General features: G+C 41.0%; 1 protein-coding gene across 5 annotated transcripts in view; it reads left to right on the top strand.

Annotated features, from left to right (window-relative positions):
- Positions 1-22,708, top strand: part of LOC147017364 (cGMP-dependent protein kinase 2-like) — a 123,540-nt gene extending 100,832 nt beyond the window's left edge. For 3 of the 5 annotated variants that reach the window (XM_085846975.1, XM_085846976.1, XM_085846971.1), the window contains exons 20-22: positions 5,969-6,031; positions 9,051-9,126; positions 21,775-22,708. In XM_085846975.1, coding sequence (XP_085703101.1) covers positions 5,969-6,031; positions 9,051-9,126; positions 21,775-21,861 — 226 coding nt within the window. In that variant the 3' untranslated portion in view covers positions 21,862-22,708. Of the gene's footprint in view, positions 1-5,968; positions 6,032-9,050; positions 9,127-10,181; positions 10,831-21,774 lie in introns of all 5 variants that reach the window. The other 2 variants (XM_085846974.1, XM_085846973.1) reach the window with 2 other exon arrangements.
- Positions 22,709-23,696: the final 988 nt, after the last annotated feature.

Raw genomic sequence — 23,696 nt, 5'->3', positions numbered from 1 at the left:
TCCGGAAACACGTGGTCCAGCCATTGTTGTTTCCCTCCTACGTCAGCGGCCGCTGCCTCTCCGTGAAGTTTCTTGTGGACGATTCCATGTCTTTTCTTGAACCGGTCAATCCAGCCGTTTGTCGCACTGAACTTCTTGTTGTTGAACTTTTCCACGAACTGAGCCGCTTTCTCCCGCATCAGAGGTCCAGAAAGCAGTGCTTCCTTTTTCTAGAAGTTTGAATCCACTTGACCATTGCTGATTCGACATCGGGTGCGTTGCCGCTTCGCTTGCGTTTCTGAGAAGAAGACGAATCCACTTGACCTTTCAGAATGGCCTCTCGATCTTTCAGAATCTTGCATAGGATCGGCTGGTTAATTTCCAACTTGTCTGCAGCTTCTCGTTGGCTCATTCTGGGCAAAGCGTCATAGTCCCTCAGGATTTGTGCTTTATCAATGTTTGAACGATCCGTCCGCTTTCGTTTTCTGTCCATCGTGGAAATGACGACACGCCTAGTGCTTAGACTGCAGCTGTCAGCCGTCTGCCTATCTGTACAATGACTACCGAAATCACTGTAGTGGCATAGCGTTATTTTTAGCGTGACGTCAGCCGCCTGGTGGCAAAAGTTGGAACTGTGCGGCCAGTAGGCGCTGAACTGTCGAAGTGGATGGCCAGCAGCTGATTCTATTAAGCGGGTTTTTGATTCTAATAAACGCGAAAAATTGTGTACATTTAGATACAATGGAATCGGTCTCAACGATTTTGATTCTATAATACGGGTGATTCTATTAACCGTGATTCTATTAAGCGGGTCCCACTGTATACACATATATATATATATATATATATATATATATATATATATATATATATATATATATATATATATATATATATATATACACACACCCACACACACACACACACCCACACACACACACTCTATATTGTTATGTGTCCACCTCGAGGCACCAAATAAAGTGTATCAGTTACCCAGAGTACGTCACAGCAGAAAAGTAATAAAGACTTCAATGTGACCTTTGTGTTGTTTCACAGGTGAAACCAGCAAACAACAAGAGTACAGAAGGTTAAATTTATGTCATATTTATTAATCCCTACTGTCTGTCTTAAAAAAACAATAATACTGATTACAAGCAACACTTAATGACTTTCCCAAAAAACCCCAAATTAAAAATGTACAAATGTCACAGATATCATTGCAGCTTTGAGTTAACTCACCACTCTCAAGGGAACAACTTATCTCAGTTAATCAGTTTGTACAATAAACTCGAGCAGGTTATACATGGGTGAAGGGTAAGCTGTGAGCACGTTTAAAAGAATCTTGTCCCGTGGGTGCGCACAGGATGACTCCGACAGACCAGTCCCATCGCAAAAGTCCTCAGAGGGTGATGGCCTTGTTCCACCAGAGCAGGGGGAAAAAAAACCCCTGAGTTCACAGGTCAAGCTGTCTCAGAGAGAGGTTGAAGATGGGCACTCCAAGCTGTGGAGGACAATGCATTACTTAAAGGAGGTGAGAAGAGAGTGGAGGAATGGGTCGGCAGCCATGTTGATGCACCCAGCGAGGAGAGGCGAGCTTTGAAGTTGTCTCCGAGACCACAGCAGTGCAGTAGATTCGACAAGCAGAGGGAGTTCAGCCAATTTTACATCACCAGGTATAATACAAGCTAGCGGAATCTCGACAGACCAATGTACAGCTCGGATGCTGTTGGTTTAACAGTAATTTGCGAGGGATGAGAACCAGCACATTCTCTGTTCTTTCTCCCTTTGTTTTTCCTCTTTCCTGCTACATTTTTTTCTCTCTCTCTTGCTTTACACAAACTGCCGGTACGTTGTATATCTTCCAAGCTTCCAGTAAGCCTTTCATCTTCATTTTGATGTGGTTTCTCGAGGCAGTGGGCAGCCTTTGGTGGTGTCTCTGATCTCGTGTTGTCATTGTTGAAGCACCATTGGTTTCTCTTGTGTCATGTTTCTGTCCTTGTCAGGGCCAATTTAGCCTTGGCAAGATTCATTGTAACCCAAGCGGACTTTCGACGGCAAAAACAATGATCTTACCCACTACAATTACCTTTCATCCAAAGCACAAGTAAATGTTACACTGGTCCATAACCCTCTGATGCAACAACACAATAAATTTGTCCTTAACAATATATACTGTAGTATATACATATACTACACCATAATCACTCGTGTATGAGCCGCGCATCTCATCAATGTTCGGGGTGTGTGTTTTCCATTAGAACTAAACTGAAAGCTTTATTTCTCCTGATTTCTCACACCGACACAAGACCAAACTTCGTTCCTGGCTGCCACAATCTTAAAAACTCAGTGCATTGTGCGTTATCTTATGCAACATCGAATGTGTATTTTTTGTTCTGAATAACAATTATTTAAATGAAAAATTTAAAATTGTTCAGCTATAGAAAAAACATCATTTTTCTTTTAAAATCTTTTATTTAAACTGATTAAAATAAATGCACCGACATGGCAGCAAAATAATAATCATTGCAGCACAGTAGACTGTGTAAGAATGATCACAAACTAATGACTCACTGAAGTCTTGAAACTTACTAACGAGCACTTACTGTGCCAATCTCATAGACGTCACATGTCACTCGGTAAGAGTTGTTAGGTACATTCAACATGCCAAGTCGTTCGTCATGTTGTGTTTCATACAAGTTGGAATCCATCCATTATGCTGATTTAAACAGCATCTGAAATGGCTCTTTCCAAAGATTAGCAAAACACTGCTTTTGAGATCTCCAAATTCCCAGTCCTGCGCTGTAATTCGTTTTTGCTGGAGTTGTATCATTTTTGGGGTGCTGGTTTTACATATAAACTGGTATTTTTCTGAGAATTTTATCTCACAAGTGCCCTGCGTATTATACACGATAACGGATTACCATATACATGAGTTATTATGGTATTTCCATAATCCATTGGGACCATACTCTGTGCAGAGTGTTGATGCTGCCTAAGCAGTCTCCTTGGCTATTGGGCACAATCCTGGACAGGTCTCCACTCCGACACAGGATACCAGCATGCTGTTAGCCGATTTTGCCGACCTTGGAAGGATGACGGGCAGAGTCAACCCCACCTGGTATTAATTCAACAGCAAGTGGGATTTGAACTCAGGATTCTAGGATCCCAGCCAACACCAGGCATATATTTCCATAAATAGAGTTTTAAATATATATATATATGAATATATTAAACAGCATTTTTCAGACTTTTTTGGAATACATAGTCGAGGCTTGTGGAAGAGCGAGTACTAGTACACTGAACAGATCAGGACGTAATAGGACAAAAGGAACAGCATAGAGAGGGTAGAAACACCAACAGCAGAGCCGAATGCCAAGACAGAGGAATGTGGACAAACAATGGGTGTGCGGAGGAATGGAGGGCATGAAACTCTCAGGAGGGAAAACTGGAAATTTGGAAGGATTGGGGTGGGGTTAACGAAGGTAGAAAAGATCATGGTTTTGGGATTGGGGAGGATCTGAAATGGTGGTGAACAGCTGTCTTGAAGACCTGGAGGGAAGAATGACTATTGTATTTTGTTCCAAAACATTTTGAAAACCCCTCATAAATATCTGAACAAATATCAATATCATGATAAAATTACATGAATTTTATGTGCATGCTTTGAGGGATCTAAACAGATCAGTTGAATTGTGATTATTTCATCCTTCCAGTATGTATCCCCTTTTTATAGATTATTAATCGACGCATCTCATTCAAAATCCAACAGAATGGTCATTTCAGAATGGATTTTTTTTTTCCTCCCCACGAACATTAACTGGTATTACAATCATTACTTTGATTGGTATCACTTTTAATGAGCATTTTATGATCTATGCTCTGAGTGATGGAGTACCCCACAGTGCTGACAGTACCATCGAGCACGACCCAAAAGAGTTAGTGTGCAGTGCTCACTTGGATGTGTAAACACCACTCATGCCTAAATCCATAAAGGAAACCAATTCTAAAATAGAAGCTTTTATTCACAAAATGCTTTGACTTGAATGTATTCCCTGTTATTATGACTATCTGTGAGATGGTGCTACAAAAGGACATTACTCAAAGTGATTGCATTTGGTGTGAGCTGGAAAGAAAATTTATCTTTCTTTACTCCAAGTCCAGAAACCCCAGAGGATAAGAGAGCTGCTACCCGACTTTGCTCGAAACGAAAATGAGAGCAATAATTAAAACGATGTGAAAAGAGTTTGATACATCGGTTCATATTTTGCATGGGTTATTGAAGACATCACCATATGATGAAATAAAAATATATTAGTTCAATTTTTTTAATGGGGTTGTTTTCAAAATCGACCCATCAAATGTATGAGACTCTTGACAGAGCGTTGGATGCTGCCAAAGCAATTCCAGGGCAAGGATTATGCTGGGAGGTTTGCGGTTGCCTTGGAGTTTGTAATTTATTCAGGGTGCCGGCAATAACTCACCTACTCTTCGTGATAGACAATGTGGGATCTGTAGCATCCACTGAGGCTTAATATCCTCCGAGGGACAGCACACACATCGACACCTTGCCCTGCATATGAAACATTATCGTGGCAGTTTATATTTGAAAGAGTTGGGCTGAGATTCAAATCGAGGATAGACAGCTTAAAGTTGAGTGCACATACCCACAGGTGATACTGCGAGGCCGTGTTATAAATAAATAAAAAAAGGAATCTTAAAGATGCTTTGTGATCTTTGATGTGCATTTGAAATTGGTCTGTTTATTGTCCCCCCCTGAGCACATACTTCATAATGTTGGAACCTGAGGTTCAAATCCCATATACCGTTGTATCCATCCATCCATCAGGGCCATACTCAGTAGAGCATCAGTGCTGCCAAAGCAGTCTCTTGGGCGTTTGGGCACAATCCTGGACAGGTCACCACTCTGACACAGGATACTCAAATGGCTCTCATCCCAGCAAGCTGGCACTCACTTTGCCAACCTCAGAAGGATGACGGGCTCAGTCAATCCCACCTGATATTAATTCAACAGCTAAGCAGGATTTGAACTCAGGGCCCAAGGATTCCAACCCTGCCACCCTAACCATTAAGCCAACACCAAGCACACTTGTGTCATGTGTTTGTAAAAGTGTATTGTTGTCTCCTAATTTTCTTGTTGTATGTGTGATATGTTTACAAGGTGCACCATAAGCTATAGATCGTGTTTTTCTTTTTAAACACCAAATGCACAGTATTGATTTGTTCATTGTCTCCATGCCCATTTTATTGCTGGATAATGGATTTTCGATTGTGGATAATGGATACAGTGGATTCGGAGTTGGCAACCACAACATTTGTTTTTTTTCTTATCTTCACCTGCTCTATATCGAAATCTGATGATTGTGCATTCAAATCCCAACCCTGTTGAGAATGCACTGACAAAGCACAAAGTACTGGAGGAAAATGCATTGGCAATCCTATCCTATTCAGAAGATGATACTTGGACCTGCCATGAGATAGTTAACTGATGCTGATGATTATGATGATGATGATAATTATAATGTTGATCATGTGTACAACCACCAATGGGGACTATAAAAGATATCTCCAAATGTCATACATCATACAATACAAAAATGGTTGAATCTTTCACCCCACACCTTCATCATCTTATCTTTAACATATCTCCCTTCCCCTCCAATCTCCCATCCATCCTTTCCTTTTCTCCCTCTTCCCCCCAAATATTTCACTGTCCCTTCTGTTCCCTATCCTCTTTCCTTCCCTTCCATTTCTCAAGTTTTATTTGATTGGATTTCCGCAGTGGCCACTCCTCCTTTTGAATCCATAATATCTAGATCACCCCTTATCAAAATTAGACTCCAAGTTATGAAGGCAAATCTAACAAGAACGACGATCACAACGTGGTTGGTGGTAGTATAGATGTTTTGAAGAAACGAGATGTCATTTTGAATGGCGATGACCGATAACGTATTACGTCTTCTGTTTGCAGATCTCGGCCTGGCCAGAGACTTGGTAACAGAAAGAATGGCATTCTGGACATCAAAAGAAACACGTGAGTCGAAGTTTAACTTCATTTTAACTTCACCTACTGTGGAGTACAATAGTTCTATATTGTTTGTGGAAATGTGTCATCAACTTGATAATTGAGGTGCACAGCAATGGCCACACTTCCTTTTCCTAAGTTAAATGCTTTGGAACTTTCTGTTGAGGCTGAGATAGCTCTGCAGCTGGTTGGCAAATATAGATTATTGTATTACTAGTGACAGAGAAAAGTGAAATGAGGGATGAAAGAGTATGTTTTACTCCTTTTAATAGTGGACAAATAGCATGTAAAAAGCACACTTTCTTGTAAGCATGTTTGGATTTTGTAAATAAGAATTGAAAGTAAACAACAAGATTGATTGATGGAGGTGGGAACAAAATGAGAGGTTTTTGAAAAAGCAGGAATGGATTTCCACGTCCTCCAACCACCATTCATGAACACAAAGGGTTTGCAGCAAAGCAGTAGGAACAAGAAACTTACAATTGAGGGGAAATGGAAGGGAAGCATGTAAGGTGATTAAAAAGGGAGCGTCACGAAGGGTGTGAGGAATGTTGTAAAAAGTTAAAAGGAAGGTGATGAAGAGATTGGAGAAAAGGGGAAATAATGTGATGTACCTGAGGGTGTTTCAAAAATACAAAAATCACAAAATTAATGGAAATAAAATGTATATAAATCCTAAATTTAGAAGTCACACCTTTCATTGCAAAGCAGTCTGAAAACAGGGTGCGGAACCCTGACCAAGTTACGAACTCCTGAACAAATACTTTCAGTTGAACGTCAAATTTCAATTGTACTCAGATTGATGCAACTGGTAGTGTGGTGTCGAGTTCCCAAAGAGGTCTTGGTGTGAAAACTAGTCCAGAGCTAGGTGTTGCATGTTGAGGCTTACCTGACAGACAAGGTGTTATTTTTTGATGCCAAATGAGCAACTTGTTTGGAACCCTTAGCTGTTTGGAACTTGAGCTTGGGAGGTCATGTTCTTTCTATATAATTTCAGCCGCAGCAATGGAAGATCATTTAATGTTGTCCATGAAGACGACATTATAATTTGTACCGAGATGATTCATTCAAATCGTTTTTTGAAACGGTAAACAAACGAAAACAGTTCATTGTTGAACAAAATGCGAGAAGAAAGCTTATAAAATGGTCATATTTCACACATTGTAATTGGTTTATGCAACAATCTGACTCGGAGGATGTGAGAGCAGTGCAGTGGTTCAAAATGAGGATCTGGAGGCAAATATATAATAATTGAAGGATACAGATAACTGGTTTGAGTGGGAAGACAGCGTCACACTCTCTTTGTGGTGCTTCTTTATCAACCTGCCGAGATTGTACTGAAAGCCAGGCATGGAAGGTGAAAAACACACTCGATCAATTCTCAAAAGTGTTGACACAAATGGGTCGTGATGTGCCCTTTCCTGTTGTATCGGGCCATCTATTTATTACATACTCTTGATTGCCTGTGCCTCCTCCCCATGCACTCGTTTGCTTCACACATCTCCTTTACTTCTTCACTCCTGTCACTCCTATCTTCTCCCAAACATCTGATCTCTCCCTTCTCTCCCCACTTGTCCAACATTCCACAACCTTTTTTTTTTTTTTAGCCTATCATCCTTTTTCTCAATTTGCATCTTCCTAATTTTCCCCCTCTTTCCATATCCAACTCCGTTTCCTACTCCCGGTGTGTATGTAATAAATAAATGCACCCCATCTGCTCTCCAAAAATGCTTGCTATCTTCCTTTTGCATGTGATCCATTGTCTTATCTGAATTATTTTTCTTAAATCTCCATCTGCTCTGAGCAATTATCTTGCTCTATAAAGGAGTGCTGTCTTATTTGATGCAAGTGCCAAGGAGATACTCATAATTACCAAGAGATACCAAACTTTTCTACATTTCAACTCGTAAGCAGCAAGAACTACACTCGGAGGAGTGCACAACATCTGCCAGGCTGAACAGTTTACGTTTCGTATCCCACTGATGGGCCGGTTCTGAATCCGAACCTCCAACATCTAATCGGCTTGTTTTTGTCACCTACCCAACTCATCCACAACTTTTTGGAATATCGTGCTGGATATCGTTTTCGGCCCTCTCTCTCTCTCTCAATGGTGAAGAATGACTTAAAAAATTATTGTATCCGGATCCTGATCTCCACCAAAATCTCAATGATTCCTCCTTGTCACACACCCAACCTCTCAACCAAGTTTTGTCCGAATCCGTCCACAACTTTTTGAGATATCTTGCCAACAGACAAAGAAACAAACAGCGGTGAAAACATAACCTCTGTCCACCTTCAGTGGCAGAGAGTAAATATTGGCAAGAAAATTTAGTTTTTTTCTTCCTTCTCATATACTCTTATACAATGAAATACCGTATACGTATAAAAGCTTGGTGTCTCTTGACTATTCTGAGTATCTCTTTGGTAGAGCCTTTTTGAACGCTCCATGTATATATATATATATATATATATATATATATATATATATATATATATATATATATATATATATATATATATATATATATATATACGTGGGTCCACACACAAGGGCAAGGAGGCATTTTCCTTGCTGGTTTTTCCATATCTTGTAATTCATTGACCTGAGTTATAATTTTAATGTTGGAGAGTCACATTATTTTGTATCAGAAGGTTGTATCAACACAACTTGTCAATAAATTATCAACATTCGTTGAGAAAAGTACGAAGTGCTTGACCATTGCCCAAATGGCGCTGCGCCATTCGTAAGTGGCACGGATTGACAGATGGTGCGAGAAATCCTCACGATAGCTTTTTTCTCTCTCTCTCTCTCTCTCTCTCTCTCTCTCTCTCTCTCTCTCTCTCTCTCTCTCTCTCTCTCTCTCTCTCTCTCTCTCTCTCTCTCTCTCTCTCTCTCTCTCTCTCTCTCTCTCTCTCTCTCTCTCTCTCTCTCTCTCTCTCTCTCTCTCTCTCTCTCTCTCTCTCTCTCTCTCTCTCTCTCTCTCTCTCTCTCTCTCTCACACCCACCCCGACTGACCACACCAACCAGCTGGTTCAGAGACATCGACTGGTCCAAGCTGAAACAAGGCCAACTTGTTGCTCCCACAGCACGCTTTGTGCACCGGGTGAGTCTTTCAAGCAGCCCAAACATATCAGAGCACACGATTATGTCCCTCATTCCACTTTAAGAACCATTCATTGTGTTCAGTAGAACTCGTGAAATGAGTCCGCTTTCATGCCTTTTTAATGCCACAATTTTTCACGGGCCTGGTGGAATAATCTCTTTTGTCGTGCAAAAGGAACAAGAAGATCTGATTGGCGAGGAGTTGGTAAGGTTCTCACTTTCGAGGAAGAAAGAGAATTTTGTCGGTGATCCTAAGGGTAGGAATGCTGCATTTTGAGAAAGCTGAAACCCTTAAATTTATTTGAGCAAATCAATCAGGAGCCTTGACATTTGCTTGTTAAATACGAAAGCCTTCAAAATGATTGATGTTGATTTACACTCGATGGCAAGATCTTAACAAAGCAGAGGTTCCTCCGGTGCAGATCCCGGCTGGCCACATCTGTCTCTCCAGATCCCCTATGCAGGTTCTTATGGGTATGGGAGAAGGTGCTGAGAAATTTCCCATGTGAACTATATTATCTTTGAAACACATGACTGAAATTTAACGAAGATGGATTATTTTTGTTCATCTTCCATCTCCAAATCTGACATTGTATGTTGTTGCTCGATTGTTTAATGTTGCTGGAGTTGTAAAAGGGATCATGCTTCAGGACATCCCCACCCTCCAACAACACCTTAATCTCTATAACCTGCAAATATCATTGGCTAAGGATTTCAAATTTAATGCGAACCTGTGCAAGCACAAATGAAATCGTTTTTAACCGAACAACAAGCAGCCTGCATGTTATTGTAGTACGAGTGGACAAGTGAAAGGTCATATAGAAACCCTAACAAGTTGGCATACTGCCAGACAACAACAAATGATGATTGATGCTTTGTATGTACACGCCATTAACAGCTGAGCGAGTGGGAGGAGTGTAGGGAGAGATGATGAAGAGATGATAAAAGGAAAGATGGAAGGAAAGTGTATGAATAGGGGAGGGGGGGAGGGGGGAATGGTTAAAATTCCCCCATTATTGCATCCATATCATGTCTATGGGTTCTTTCTGCCGCCAGGTGTGACCGCCATAGATGATTTTCAAGCTCGATCGGTGCTGTTACAAGCTGGAGGGGGTCGACATGTTGAATGTGATCCATTTTATCAATTTTTTTTTTTTTGTTTCACTTTGTCAATTTCACTTTGTAGAATTGGCTTCTTGTGTTTGTTTAATTACATCGTACAATATTTGTCTCGTCCTTGTCTTTTTTTCTGTATGTCACTGTGCCGTTACAGATGTTTATTTTTCAAATCTGGGAAACACCAAAGTCATGTTTTCAGGAGCAGTGCACGGCATGGCAAGCCATTAAGATGCTGATAGGAGCAGAAGCGATGGCAGCTCTCTCCACCCAACTCGTTGTAATGTTTTCAGTCATACGATAGGTTGGGAGGAGGAAGGAGGAAAGTGGTGGTGGTAGTGGGAGTGGGAGTGACATAATAGTCTGGAAAGTGCTGGGGACTGAGCATAAGAGAGGCACGTTAATGTAGCCAGGTTGTGCCTTCTGGGTATGTTGACACTAAAAGAGACCTCTTGGGTCAGCTCTTTGGCTACACAAAAAGAAACCTTGGAGCGACGCCAGAACAGTGATGGAGAACCTTGCAGCCGAAATTTGAGCTAGTTACATTTGGACTAGAGCCAGGGACCACTTGGAGCCATGAGGACCGCAGGTGAGTGTGCTCTTGGAATGGCGGTCTGGCTGTGATTCGTTGGTGGCTTTTATTGCCACGTCGGGGCTCTTTAAAGACGGCGAATCGTGTTTCTGCGCAATGGGGATTTAAAGTACCATCAGGAATGAGCATTTGTCGCCCCCGACCTTTCATCATCCCTGCCTAAGTAACTCTTGAGTCCTACTTTTCATTCTTGTTTAAAGGCCACAACAGGCTGCCAGTTTTATTTGAATGAGGAAGTCACCAACAGAAAGTTGCTCCCAACGTCATTGTTCATCATACACAAGGATACACAATTAACTTTGTCGCAGGAGGAGGTCATTTGGCCCATCATGCCTGCGCTGCACCAATCCCAGTTTCCATCACCCATCCACACACAAGCAGCTGTCCACAAGTCCTGCCAATGTCCTCATGCCCCTCTATCACCAATACATCCAGATACCCGTGTAATTTCCATTTAAATCTATCCACCACCCTCCGCTGCCACTATCTTTCTGGGGAGACCATTCGATGGGTTGACCATTCTCCGAATGAAAGACCTCTTTCTTAAAACTGTCCATACTCCCATCTTCTTTCCCCTCAAGCTCTGCCCCCTGGTCTTAAGACTGTCCACTCTGCTGAAAAACTCCACTTCACCAATCTTGTCCACACCCTTCATTATCTTAAACATCTCAATCAAATTCTTGCATCAATAACTCCTTTCTAATCATCATCATCATCATCATCATCATCATCATCATCATCATCATCATATCCTGTGATTAATCTTGGTCTACACTTCTGTATTGGTTTGTGCACGTTGGTTGTTACTCTGTGGTTTGAAACAGAGGGGTTTGTTTATTTTGTGTGAAAATGTCCATATTTATTTACACAAAATCTTTGATTACACATGGCATTGGAGTTTATGGTTGTAGTACATGCCTGTGTAACCATAATACAATCCATGCTAGTTTCTGGAAGTTACCTTTAATCTTTGTTTTTTCTTTCGTACACAACAAATGACAGTGGTTACCATCATTTGCTGGGGTTGCAGCTGTGCCGCTGATGCAGTGCTCCCTCTAGGTTACGGAAGAAATTTGGAATTTGTTCAGGGTGCTGGTGATAACTTTCCGTCGCTTCATGGAGGACACCATGGGATCTTGAACATTCACTAATTTTGGCAGAGAGGATGCCCAATTTAACGTCCATCCGAGGGACGGCACACACATTGATGAATTGTGCTGCCTGCGAAAATCCCTGGGATGACAGTTCATAGCCGGATCAGGATTCAAACCCAAGACAGCTCAGAGGCTGGTGTACGTACGTACCTCGGGGTTAACATTATCATGCTGTGACTTTGAATGAATAATGGGAATTATGATTGTAGTTAAATAAATGAGTTAGTTTTTACCTCTGCCACCGAAGGTAGACCGAGGTTATGTTTTCACCCTTGGCTGCCTGGCCGTCTGTCTGTGAGCAGGATATCTCAAGAAGTTAAGGATGAATTCGGCACAAAATTGTTGGACAGTTTGGGTGTGTGACAAGGAGGAATTGTTTCGATTTGGGTGAAGATCCGGATACGGATCTGGATACTCGAATTTTTAAAGGTGATGCTTCACCATTGAGAGATAGGGCCAAAAACTATATATAGCACGACATCTCAAAATGTTGTGGACGGATTCATACGAAATTTGGTGGATGAGTTTGGTATGTGACAATAACAAGCTGATTAGATTTTGTTTAAGGTCTGGATGCAGATCCGGCCTGTCATTGGAATACAAAACAGAAGCTGTTCAGCCTCGTGGAGATATGCTCTCTACCGAGTGTCGTTCTCATGAAGCCTTCCACTATAGCATAGGGGAGGGCTTATTGCTGTTGTGGGGTTTGTTTCTATAATTGTCACCCCCAGTTTTTATTGATACCACGGAGTTTCTTAAACCCCTAGAAGTACTAAACCACCATTTAGGTGTTTTTTTTTTCTTCCTACACTCTCAACACTTCAAATTTTCAATTTCTGAGCTGTATATCGGAGCCGGATGGGTCTTTCGGAATGAAATTTTGCATCAATAATGTGAATAGAAAGTATGCGGGTTGACGTCATGTTTTTGACCTTGACCAATTTTTAATATCATGACCTGATTCAATAAATTTCAACATTTTTCACCATAACTTGACTAAGATTTGTCTGATCAGAACGAAATTGCCCCATGAGATAGCCTAGATCTAGAGCAAGCCACATTTAAACTTAATTTATATCATTCTACTCCTGGTTAAAGGTCAAGGTTTTACACCCCGAGATGCAAGAAACCACCATTTAGGTTTTGCTCCCTTTTTCTGACAAATTCTGAGCTGTATCTCAGATCCGGCTAGGACTTTCAGAGCAAAAAATTGCCTCAATAATGGGAATAGAAGGTGTGTGGGGTTGAGATAATTTTTGACCTTGACCGAATTTTAAGGTCATGACCTAATTATAGCCATTTTAACATTTACACCATAACTCGAGTAAGGTTTGTCCGATAAGAATGGAAATGGCCTCTTTAGCCTAGAGCAATGTGCATGTATGATTAATTTACATCGTATCCTCCGGTTATAGGTCAAAGACTAATGGTGATCTCAAAAATGCGCATTTGTTGTCCGCTCAATTTTACCAATGCAGAATCTCAAAGACCACTTGGCCTTCCAAGATGTTCTTGAAACATAGCGTACTGCACTAAAGTTGTGAACCTGATATTTGATTTGTGTCCTTGACCTACTTCTTTGGGGGATTGTGACCTGATAAACAAAAAAACACGTTTTTGATCATCACGAGAAAATTTTCTCCGATTTTCATGAGGTTGGGTTTTATGAATAGGAAGTAGATGGGGTTACATTTTCTTAATTTACACACCATCCCCAAACGTTAAAAGTCAAGGTCATATGGTGGTCCAAAAAAAAAAATGGCCGGAATTGGATCACAGGCAAAGGGTAAGTCACGGGTGATTGCCAATGGTAAGCCTCCCCAGCGTAGGCTTATCTTTGGTAAGGAGACTTACCATTGGTGATTGCTTTGTGATCGCAGATATCTAGTTACCTCCTCCACTATATCTAGTTAAGGTGAAGGAGGTTATGTTTTCACCCCTTTCTGTCTGTTTTTTTTTTAATGGATTTCGGCAATTATGTTGGTCGGTTGTGTGTGTCATTCTGTGTGTCTGTCTGTTTGTGTGTTTGTTTACCCTGTAGGAGCCACACCGTTTCAGCAATCATGACCAAACTGGGTACAGACGTCGGCCATGGTCCAACTTAGACACTTGTCGATTTTGGTGAATCTAGGTCAAAGGTCAAGGTCAAGGTCACCGAAAAACCGAAATTCTTATTTTCACAATAGCGTCCGCTAAAATGGTTGTATCAACTTCAAACCAAGTCCAAAATATGCATCTTCCAATTCTGCATCTTCCAATATGTCTCATTGGGGTGTCACACCAACACCCTTCTTAGCGGGCGGGGGTCGAATGTCAGGGGGGTCGAGTCAAAACTTTCAAATTGCAATAAAAATGCCATTTCAAGTCCGATTGACTTCCAAGTTATGATCATGACCAAACAAAGTGCTATAACTCATTAAGCAGTAGCACTATCGACTTATAAGAACCAAATTGATTTCCAGGTTTTTGTTTTTTCAGAGATCATGGAGATATGACAAAGTTATTCCGGCAATTCCTTGCTCAACAAGCAATTTCATTTGTTTGTTGCTTACGAAATCTTTGACTTCCGTTGATGACTTCCGTTTCTGTTTGTTTGTTTGAGGCACGATAACTCGAGAACGGAAGAAGCTACCAATGTCAAATTACACCACGTGATTCAGGAGGGTGATGGCTAGTGCTGATTAGATTTTGGTCAAAATCGGTCAAAGGTCAAGGTCACGGTGAGGTCAAATATTCGATTTTTGATGGTTTGGTACAGATAACTCGAGAAGGGAAGAAGCTACCAATGTCAAATTACACCACGTGATTCAGGAGGCTGATGACTTAGTGCTGATTAGATTTTGGTCAAAATCGGTCAAAGGTCAAGGTCACAGTGAGGTCAAACATCCAAAAAATGATAACTCGAGAACGGAAGAAGCTTCCAATGTCAAATTACACCACATGATTCAGGAGGGTGGTGGCTAGCACTGATTAGATTTTGGTCAAAATCGGTCAAACGTCAAGGTCACAGTGAGGTCAAACATCCAAAAAATGATAACTCGAGAACGGAAGAAGCTACTAATGTCAAAGTACACCACATGATTCAGGAGGGTGGTGGCTAGCGCTGATTAGATTTTGGTCAAAATCGGTCAAAGGTCAAGGTCACATCAAGGTCAAACATCCAAAACATTCGATTTTTGATGGTTTGGTACAGAATCATCGTAGAAACTTCTGGTTTGTGTCGCTACCTTCTCAAGAGACAGCTTTTATTAGACAAGGTCAGAGGTCAAGTTGACGATTTCATAAGTACCAGTCTATGACTGCTTGTTTGTTTGTTTGTTTGTTTGTAGGCATGATAACTCGAGAACGGAAGAAGCTACCAATGTCAAACTACACCACGTGATTCAGGAGGGTGATGGCTAGTGCTGATTAGATTTTGGTCAAAATCGGTCAAAGGTCAACGTCACAGCAAGGTCAAATATTCGATTTTTGATGGTTTGGTACAGATAACTCGAGAACGGAAGAAGCTACCAATGTCAAATTACACCACATGATTCAGGAGGGTGGTGGCGAGCGCTGATTAGATTTTGGTCAAAATCGGTCAAAGGTCAAGGTCACAGTGAGGTCAAACATCCAAAACATTCGATTTTTGATGGTTTGGTACAGAATCATCTGAGAAACTTCTGGTTTGCGTCGCTACGTTCTCTCGAGACAGCTTTTATTAGACAAGGTCAGAGGTCAAGTTGACGATTTCATAAGTCCCAGTCTATGACTGCTTGTTTGTTTGTAGGCACGATAACTCGAGAACGGAAGAAGCTACCAATGTCAAATTACACCACGTGATTCAGGAGGGTGATGGCTCGCGCTGATTAGATTTTGGTCAAAATGGGTCAAAGGTCAAGGTCACAGTGAGGTCAAACATAATTCCGTAAATTCATGTGGAGAAATGGAGTATTTTTGCTTCGCTCGACGTTACGAGTTAGTTTTAACTTCGATTTGAATTTTGTCTTCGGTTTTTGCGATCGCTCAGGACGCTTAAAACTCGGTTGTCGAAATTCTGGTAAAAATCGGATGTTTTGGAGACGTTTTAAGATTGTATAAAAAATATTTCACTCGACGCGTCACGGGTCGTCCCATGATGTAGTGCGCTCGAGCAGACGCGACGTTGAGTTACGTTAAGGTATAATATAATTGCGTGGAGAAATGGAGATTTTTGCTTCGGTCGACATTACGATTTTTGATGGTTTGATACAGAATCATCGTAGAAACTTCTGGTTTGCGTCGCTACCTTCTCGAGAGACAGTTTTTATTAGACAAGGTCAGAGGTCAAGTTGACGATTTCGTAAGTACCAGTCTATGACTGCTTGTTACTTACGAAATCTAAAGATTTCTTAAGTATATTGATGCCTTCCGTTTCTGTTTGTTATCTTGCCAAAACGAAGTTTTTGCAAGATATGTTAGTCAGCTTGTATGTTTTTTTTGTTTTTTTTTTTGTCTGAAATCACGTATAAAAAATTCTGCAGAGCAGAGTTATCATCGGAAATTTTTGTAACTTCGCATATCAGAGGCCTATAGAGGTCCCTTTCAGTGCACAAAATTTTGAAGGTCAAGGTCAAAGGTCAAGGTCACTTTGGCGCAAATCAGGGGAGTCGACGAAACCCTTGTTTTTTGAGTAATTTTGATCGGATCGTCTTCAAACTTCATGGGAATATAGTTCATGGTCTGGCGCTCAGCTGATTAATTTTTGGTGGCGATTGGCCTTGACCTTCATGGTTAGCACCTGAGGTCAAACATATTTGACCCCAAGGTCAAATTTTCAAGTTTTAGGAACCATATCGTGTAGTACCTCAAATTAAACAGCTCGATGAGTGCTTTCTAGATATGTCAAGCTTGAGACATTATGACGTCATTTGGTGACGTTATGAGGCAAAAGCATGTTTTTCATGGTTACTCTGTAGAACGATTCTCATCGGAATCTCTCGTAGGCAGATATTCCTCAAGGAGTTTCTCCTGGTGGATAGCAGCTCTGTTCACCTCAGTGTGACCTTAAAGAAGTCACACGTGGTCACCCTTTGGCAAGATACGGGTCACGCTGCGGGTGACATTGGTTTATTTGTTTGTTTGTTTGTTTGTTAGTTTGTAGGCACGATAACTCGAGAACGGAAGAAGCTACCAATGTCAAATTACACCACGTGATTCAGGAGGGTGGTGGCTAGCGCTGATTATATGTTGGTCAAAATCTGTCAAAGGTCACGGTCACAGTGAGGTCAAACATCCAAAACATTCCATTTTTGATGGTTTGGTACAGAATCATCGAAGAAACTTCTGGTTTGCGTCGCTACCTTCTCCAGAGACAGCTTTTATTAGACAAGGTCAGATGTAAAGTTGACGCTTTCGTAAGTACCAGTCTATGACTGCTTGTTACTTACGAAATCTAAAGATTTCTTAAGTATATTGATGCCTTCCGTTTCTGTTTGTTTGTTTGTTTGTAGGCACGATAACGCGAGAACGGAAGAAGCTGCCAATGTCAAGTTACACCACGTGATTCAGGAGGGTGATGGCTAGTGCTGATTAGATTTTGGTCAAAATCGGTCAAAGGTCAAGGTCACAGTGAGGTCAAACATAATTCCGTAAATTCATGTGGAGAAATGGAGTATTTTTGCTTCCCTCGACATTGCGAGTTCATTTTTACTTCGATTTTAATTTTGTCTTCGGTTTTTGCGATCGCTTAGGACGCTGAAAACTTGGTTGTAGAAATTCTGGTAAAAATCGGATGATTTGGAGACGTTTTAAGATTGTATAAAAAATATTTCACTCGATGCGTCACGGGTCGTCCCATGATGCAGTGCGCTCGAGCAGACGCGTCGTTGAGTTACGTTAAGGTATAATATAATTGCGTGGAGAAATGGAGATTTTTGCTTCGGTCGACGTTACGATTTTTGATGGTTTGATACAGAATCATCGTAGAAACTTCTGGTTTGCGTCGCTACCTTCTCTGGAGACAGCTTTTATTAGACAAGGTCAGAGGTCAAGTTGACGATTTCGTAAGTACCAGTCGATGACTGCTTGTTTGTTTGTTTGTTTGTTGGCACGATAACTCGAGAACGGAAGAAGCTGCCAATGTCAAATTACACCACGTGATTCAGGAGGGTGATGGCTAGCGCTGATTAGATTTTGGTCAAAATCGGTCAAAGGTCAAGGTCACAGTGAGGTCAAACATTCGTTTTATGATGGTTTGGTACAGAATCATCGTAGAAACTTCTGGTTTGCGTCGCTACCTTCTCCAGAGACAGCTTTTATCAGACAAGGTCAGAGGTCAAGTTGACGATTTCGGAAGTACCAGTCTATGACTGCTTGTTTGTTTGTTTGTGAACAGTATTACGGAAAAACTCCTGGACGGATTTCGACGAAACTTGGTGGGGGGGGGGGTTAGGTATGGTCCAAGGATCATGCCATTAGATTTTGGACTTGGTCCACCTCTCCAAAAAAGTAAAAATTGTTAGACAAAAAAATTTTTTTTTTTTTGCATCTTTACATGTTTTAAGTGATTTCCAACCCCCCAAAAATTTGTTCGAGAAAAATTTTTTTTTTTTGCATTTCTACATGTTTTAAGTGATTTCCAACCCCCCCTCCGCCCCCCCCCCCAAAAAAAAATGTTGGAGAAAAGAACTATTAATCTGTCAGCACTGTTGACATCATATTTAATGAATAAGATATAAGGTTCACTTGAGTGACCCAGCAGTATTGGCAGCGGAGGTTTTGCACACTGCTGAGTACTCCCCCTCTTGTTAACCTCCGCCATCGACGATCGGAGGCTACTGTTTTCAACCCTTTCTGTTTGTTTGGTTGTTTGTGAACAGTATGACGGAAAAACTCCTGGACGGATTTCGACGAAACTTGGTGGGGGGGGGGTTAGGAATGGTCCAAGGGTCATGCCATAAGATTTTGGACTTGGTCCTTCCCAAAAATTGTTCCCCCCCAAAAAAAATTTGAGAGAAAAAAAATATTTTTTTTGCATTTCAACATGTTTTAAGTGATTTCCAACCACCCCAAAAATTTTAGAGAATTTTTTTTTTTTTGCATTTCACCATGTTTTAAGTTATTTCCAACCCCTCCAAAAATTTTCGAGAAAAAAATTTTTTTTTTGCAATCCTGCATGTTTTAAGTGATTTCCAAACCCCCTCCAAAAATTCAGACAAAAGTTTTTTTTTTTGCATTTCTACATGTTTTAAGTGATTTCCAAACCCCCCCTAAAAAAATTTGTGAGAAATTTTTTTTTGCATTTCCTCATGTTTTAAGTGATTTCCAACCCCCCCCAAAAAATTTAGAGAAAATTTTTTTTTTGCATTTCTACATGTTTTAAGTGATTTCCAAACCCCCCCCCCCACAAAAAATTGTTGGACAAAAAAAAAATGTTTGCAACTTTTTTTTCAACAAAATTTCGATTTCTTTTTTTTGCATTTCAAAGTTTACAGTGATTTCCAAACCCCCTCCCCCAAAAAAATTGTTGGACAAAAAAAAATTTTTTTGCAACTTTTTTTCAACAAAATTTCGATTTCTTTTTTTTGCATTTCAAAGTTTTCAGTGATTTCCAAACCCCCTCCCCCAAAAAAATTGTTGGACAAAAAAAAATGTTTGCAACTTTTTTTTCAACAAAATTTAGATTTCTTTTTTTGCATATCTGCATGTTTTAAGTGATTTCCAACCTCCCCCCCAAAAAAAAAATGTTGGAGAAAAGAACTATAACTGTCAGCACTGTTGACATCATATATAATGAATAAGATATAAGGTTCACTTGAGTGACCCAGCAGTATTGGCGGCGGAGGTTTTGCACTCTCCCGATTGCCCCCCCCCCCCCCACTTGTTAACCTCTGCCATCGAAGATCGGAGGTTAGTTTTCACCCCTTTCTGTTTGTTTGTTTGTTTGTTTGTTTGTTTGTTTGTGAACAGTATTACGGAAAAACTCCTGGACGGATTTCGACGAAACTTGGTGGGGGGGGGGGGGGGGTTAGGTATGGTCCAAGGATCATGTCATTAGATTTTGGACTTGGTCCCCCCCCCAAAAAAAATAAAAATTGTCAGAGAAAAAAAAAAATTGCATTTCTACGTTTTCAGTGATTGCCAACCCCCTCCAAAAATTTAGACAAAAGTTTTTTTTTTTTGCATTTCTACATGTTTTAAGTGATTTCCAACCCCCCCTAAAAAATTTGTGAGAGAAAATTTTTTTTTTGCATTTCCTCATGTTTTAAGTGATTTCCAACCCCCCCAAAAATTTTAGAGAAAAATTTTTTTTTTTGCATTTCTTCATGTTTTAAGTGATTTCCAACCCCCCCCCAAAAAAATTGTTGGACAAAAAAAAATTTTTGCAACTTTTTTTTCAACAAAATTTCGATTTCTTTTTTTTGCATTTCTACATGTTTTAAGTGATTTCCAACCTCCCCCCCCCCCAAAAAAAAATGTTGGAGAAAAGAACTATAACTCTGTCAGCACTGTTGACATCATATTTTAATGAATAAGATATAAGGTTCACTTGAGTGACCCAGCAGTATTGGCGGCGGAGGTTTTGCACTCTCCTGATTGCCCCCCCCCCTCTTGTTAACCTCTGCCATCGAAGATCGGAGGTTAGTTTTCACCCCTTTCTGTTTGTTTGTTTGTGAACAGTATTACGGAAAAACTCCTTGACGGATTTCGACGAAACTTGGTGGGGGGGGGGGTTTAGGTATGGTCCAAGGATCATGCCATTAGATTTTGGACTTGGTCCCCCCCCCCCAAAAAAAATAAAAATTGTAAGAGAAAATTTTTTTTTTTGCATTTCTACATGTTTTAAGTGATTTCCAACCCCCCCCCCCCAAAAAAAAAATGTTGGAGAAAAGAACTATAACTCGGCACTCTTGACATCATATTTAATGAATAAGATATAAGGTTCACTTGAGTGACCCAGCAGTATTGGCGGCAGAGGTTTTGCACTCTCCGAGTGCTCCCTCGCTTGTTAACCTCCGCCATCGAAGATCGGAGGTTACTATTTTCACCCCTTTCTGTTTGTTTGTTTGTGAACAGTATTACGGAAAAACTCCTGGACGGATTTCGGCGAAACTTGGTGGGGGGGGTTAGGTATGGTCCAAGGATCATTCCATTAGATTTTGGACTTGGTCCCCCCCCCCCCAAAAAAAAATTGAGAGTAAAAATTTTTTTTTGCATTTCTACATGTTTTAAGTGATTTCCAACCCCCCCCCCCCAAAAAAAAATTTGTTGGACAAAAATAATTTTTTTGCAACTTTTTTTTCAACAATATTTCGATTTCTTTTTTTTTACATTTCTGCATGTTTAAAGTGATTTCCAACCCCCCCCCCCCAAATGTTGGAGAAAAGAACTATAACTCTGTCAGCACTGTTGACATATTTAATGAATAAGATATCAGGTTCACTTGACGACCCAGCAGAATTGGCGGCGGAAGTTTTGCACTCTCCCGAGTGCTCCCCCTCCAGTTTGTATATATTCTTGTCCATATATATGTCAGTGTGAACTTAGGTCAATTAAATTAATGACTACAATTGCGAGAACTATGTGATTGCATCACACTGAGAATGTCTTTTGGACAATATGGTTCATTATTCCCTTGGGAATGTCAATTGGACCTCTGGAACTGTGCCGAGATTCCATATACGATGATTTCCACCAGAATCAAATTGGTGGTCGATGCCTGGTCATGGTGGATGAATACATATCAGCTTTCGTCCATTGCGAAGTGTTTAAGTGGATACATCATGCATTACTGTCCAGACACTGATTGACTCTTGAATGTCTGTAGGGAGCACCGTATGCAAACTTCCATCGGTTATTGGGTGATCGCGCCAAGGGAGAAGAAGAAAACGCTGCCTTGGACGACCACCTTTAAATGCAGCCAGACTGCCAATGGAATGGATACAGAGAGGTCAAAATGAGTCATCATTAAAAACATCACCCAGTCCAACAATGCACGTTTGAACAACATGTCATAACACCATTATTTTTGCAGGTTGATGTGAGCAATGATTGAAAAGCCATTTTTTGTCCTCTATAACATCGAAGCTCATGGGAGAGCGAGGTGGTGGAGGGTATGAAAGGACCCTGGGGCATCAAGGCAATAGTTGGACAAAAGAAGCAAAGGAGTGAATAAACAAGAGAGAGGGAGAGAGAAAGACAGACAGACAGACAGACAGACAGACAGACAGACAGAGACAGACACAGAGAAAGACAGACACAGAGACAGACAGACAGTCAGACACAGACACAGAGAGAGAGGGACAGAGACAGACAGACAGACAGACAGAGAGACAGACACAGAGACAGACACAGGGACAGACAGACACAGAGACAGACAGAAACAGAGAAAGAGAAACAAACACAAACACTGCAACATGTAAGCAAAAAGGGTCAGGCTCGGAAGGGTTAATTGGGGGTAATTAAGATTGACTTTTAAATGTAAAGGCAATTTTCATGTGTGCTTCGCCAGAGCAGCCCGTGGGTCCTTTGCTGCTCACAGTGAATGTTATTTCGTTTATGATGGCGTGTTCCATTGATCAGCCAGACAGGATAATGGGCTGTGCAGTTAATGTGTTTGTTCCGTTTGCATTCTTGACTCGAAAATCCCTGTTGTCTTTTAAGCTTGCAGACTCGTCATACATACATACATACATACTGTTAAAAGAATTACACAACAATACCAATGAATTTGTAATAAAAACATAACCTATGAACCTCTACTTTGCCTTTTCAAACCTGTCTGTTCTAGCTGATGGTATACTTGCCACTGTCAAGAGATACCCACAAAAATAGGTATTTCCTTTTTTTCGATTCCTAAAGGGTATACATGTTAACTGTGGATTGAACTCGTGTCTTTTACCTTTTCGACTACACCTTAGTGTGGAAACATGAAAAGTAAATGATCGTGAAACCATGGAAGGCCAAATCAGGGCAGACCAGCTCTCAACTGCATCAACATATACATGTACAACCATCCACAGGTCCTGAGACACAAAGCGACACCACAAAGACACTACAGTGACATCCTCCAAAACATTCCCCCAATGTAGAACGGAAACTACAAAAAACACCTTCACACCCACATCACCATAAAAACCAAACAATCAACAAACTAGGCCCAAGCAGTATACTGAGCAGTAAACCCATACCCATCCATGACACAGACCAACTACTCTCCAGGTCCGATAATGTTCACCATGCACACCTCCGCTGTGGACACAACCCACAGCTCATACACTACAAATGTAGACTCAACATCACCACCGACGGCACCTGCAACCTCTGCCAGGCCACCCCACATACATCAAAACACATTATGGAAGACTGCACAGTCCTGGCTCCACTTAGATAAGAGCACAACACCATAGATGCGAGGGATCTCTGCGTGGCTCCGGGGAGATTGATCGGCTATCTCCATGCCGTGGGCCTGTTCAAGCAGAACTGACCTGGGCAACACAACTACATCGACATGTTGAAGAGACTGGAGACGTCAGGATACGAGCCTGGAGACAAAGAAACTACACACACAGCAATGCTTGAACAAGAGGACTGGAAACTGAGGCTCGTTGTCATCCAAGTTCGGCCTGAAAGCCAAGAGACGACTGAATAATAATATCAAATCGTGTATCAAGAATACACAGAACAATAAGCAAATCCGATGATGAACCATGCTCTACACGCTCGAAGCAATAGCTTACCTTGTCTTCA

This window comes from Eptatretus burgeri, chromosome 11 (genome assembly GCF_056783735.1).
Source record: "Eptatretus burgeri isolate ZD-2024b chromosome 11, Ebu_testis_v1, whole genome shotgun sequence".
NCBI classification, from domain to species: Eukaryota; Metazoa; Chordata; class Myxini; order Myxiniformes; family Myxinidae; genus Eptatretus; species Eptatretus burgeri.
Note: the sequence above shows the minus strand (reverse complement) of the source record. Positions and strands in the feature narration are given on the sequence as shown.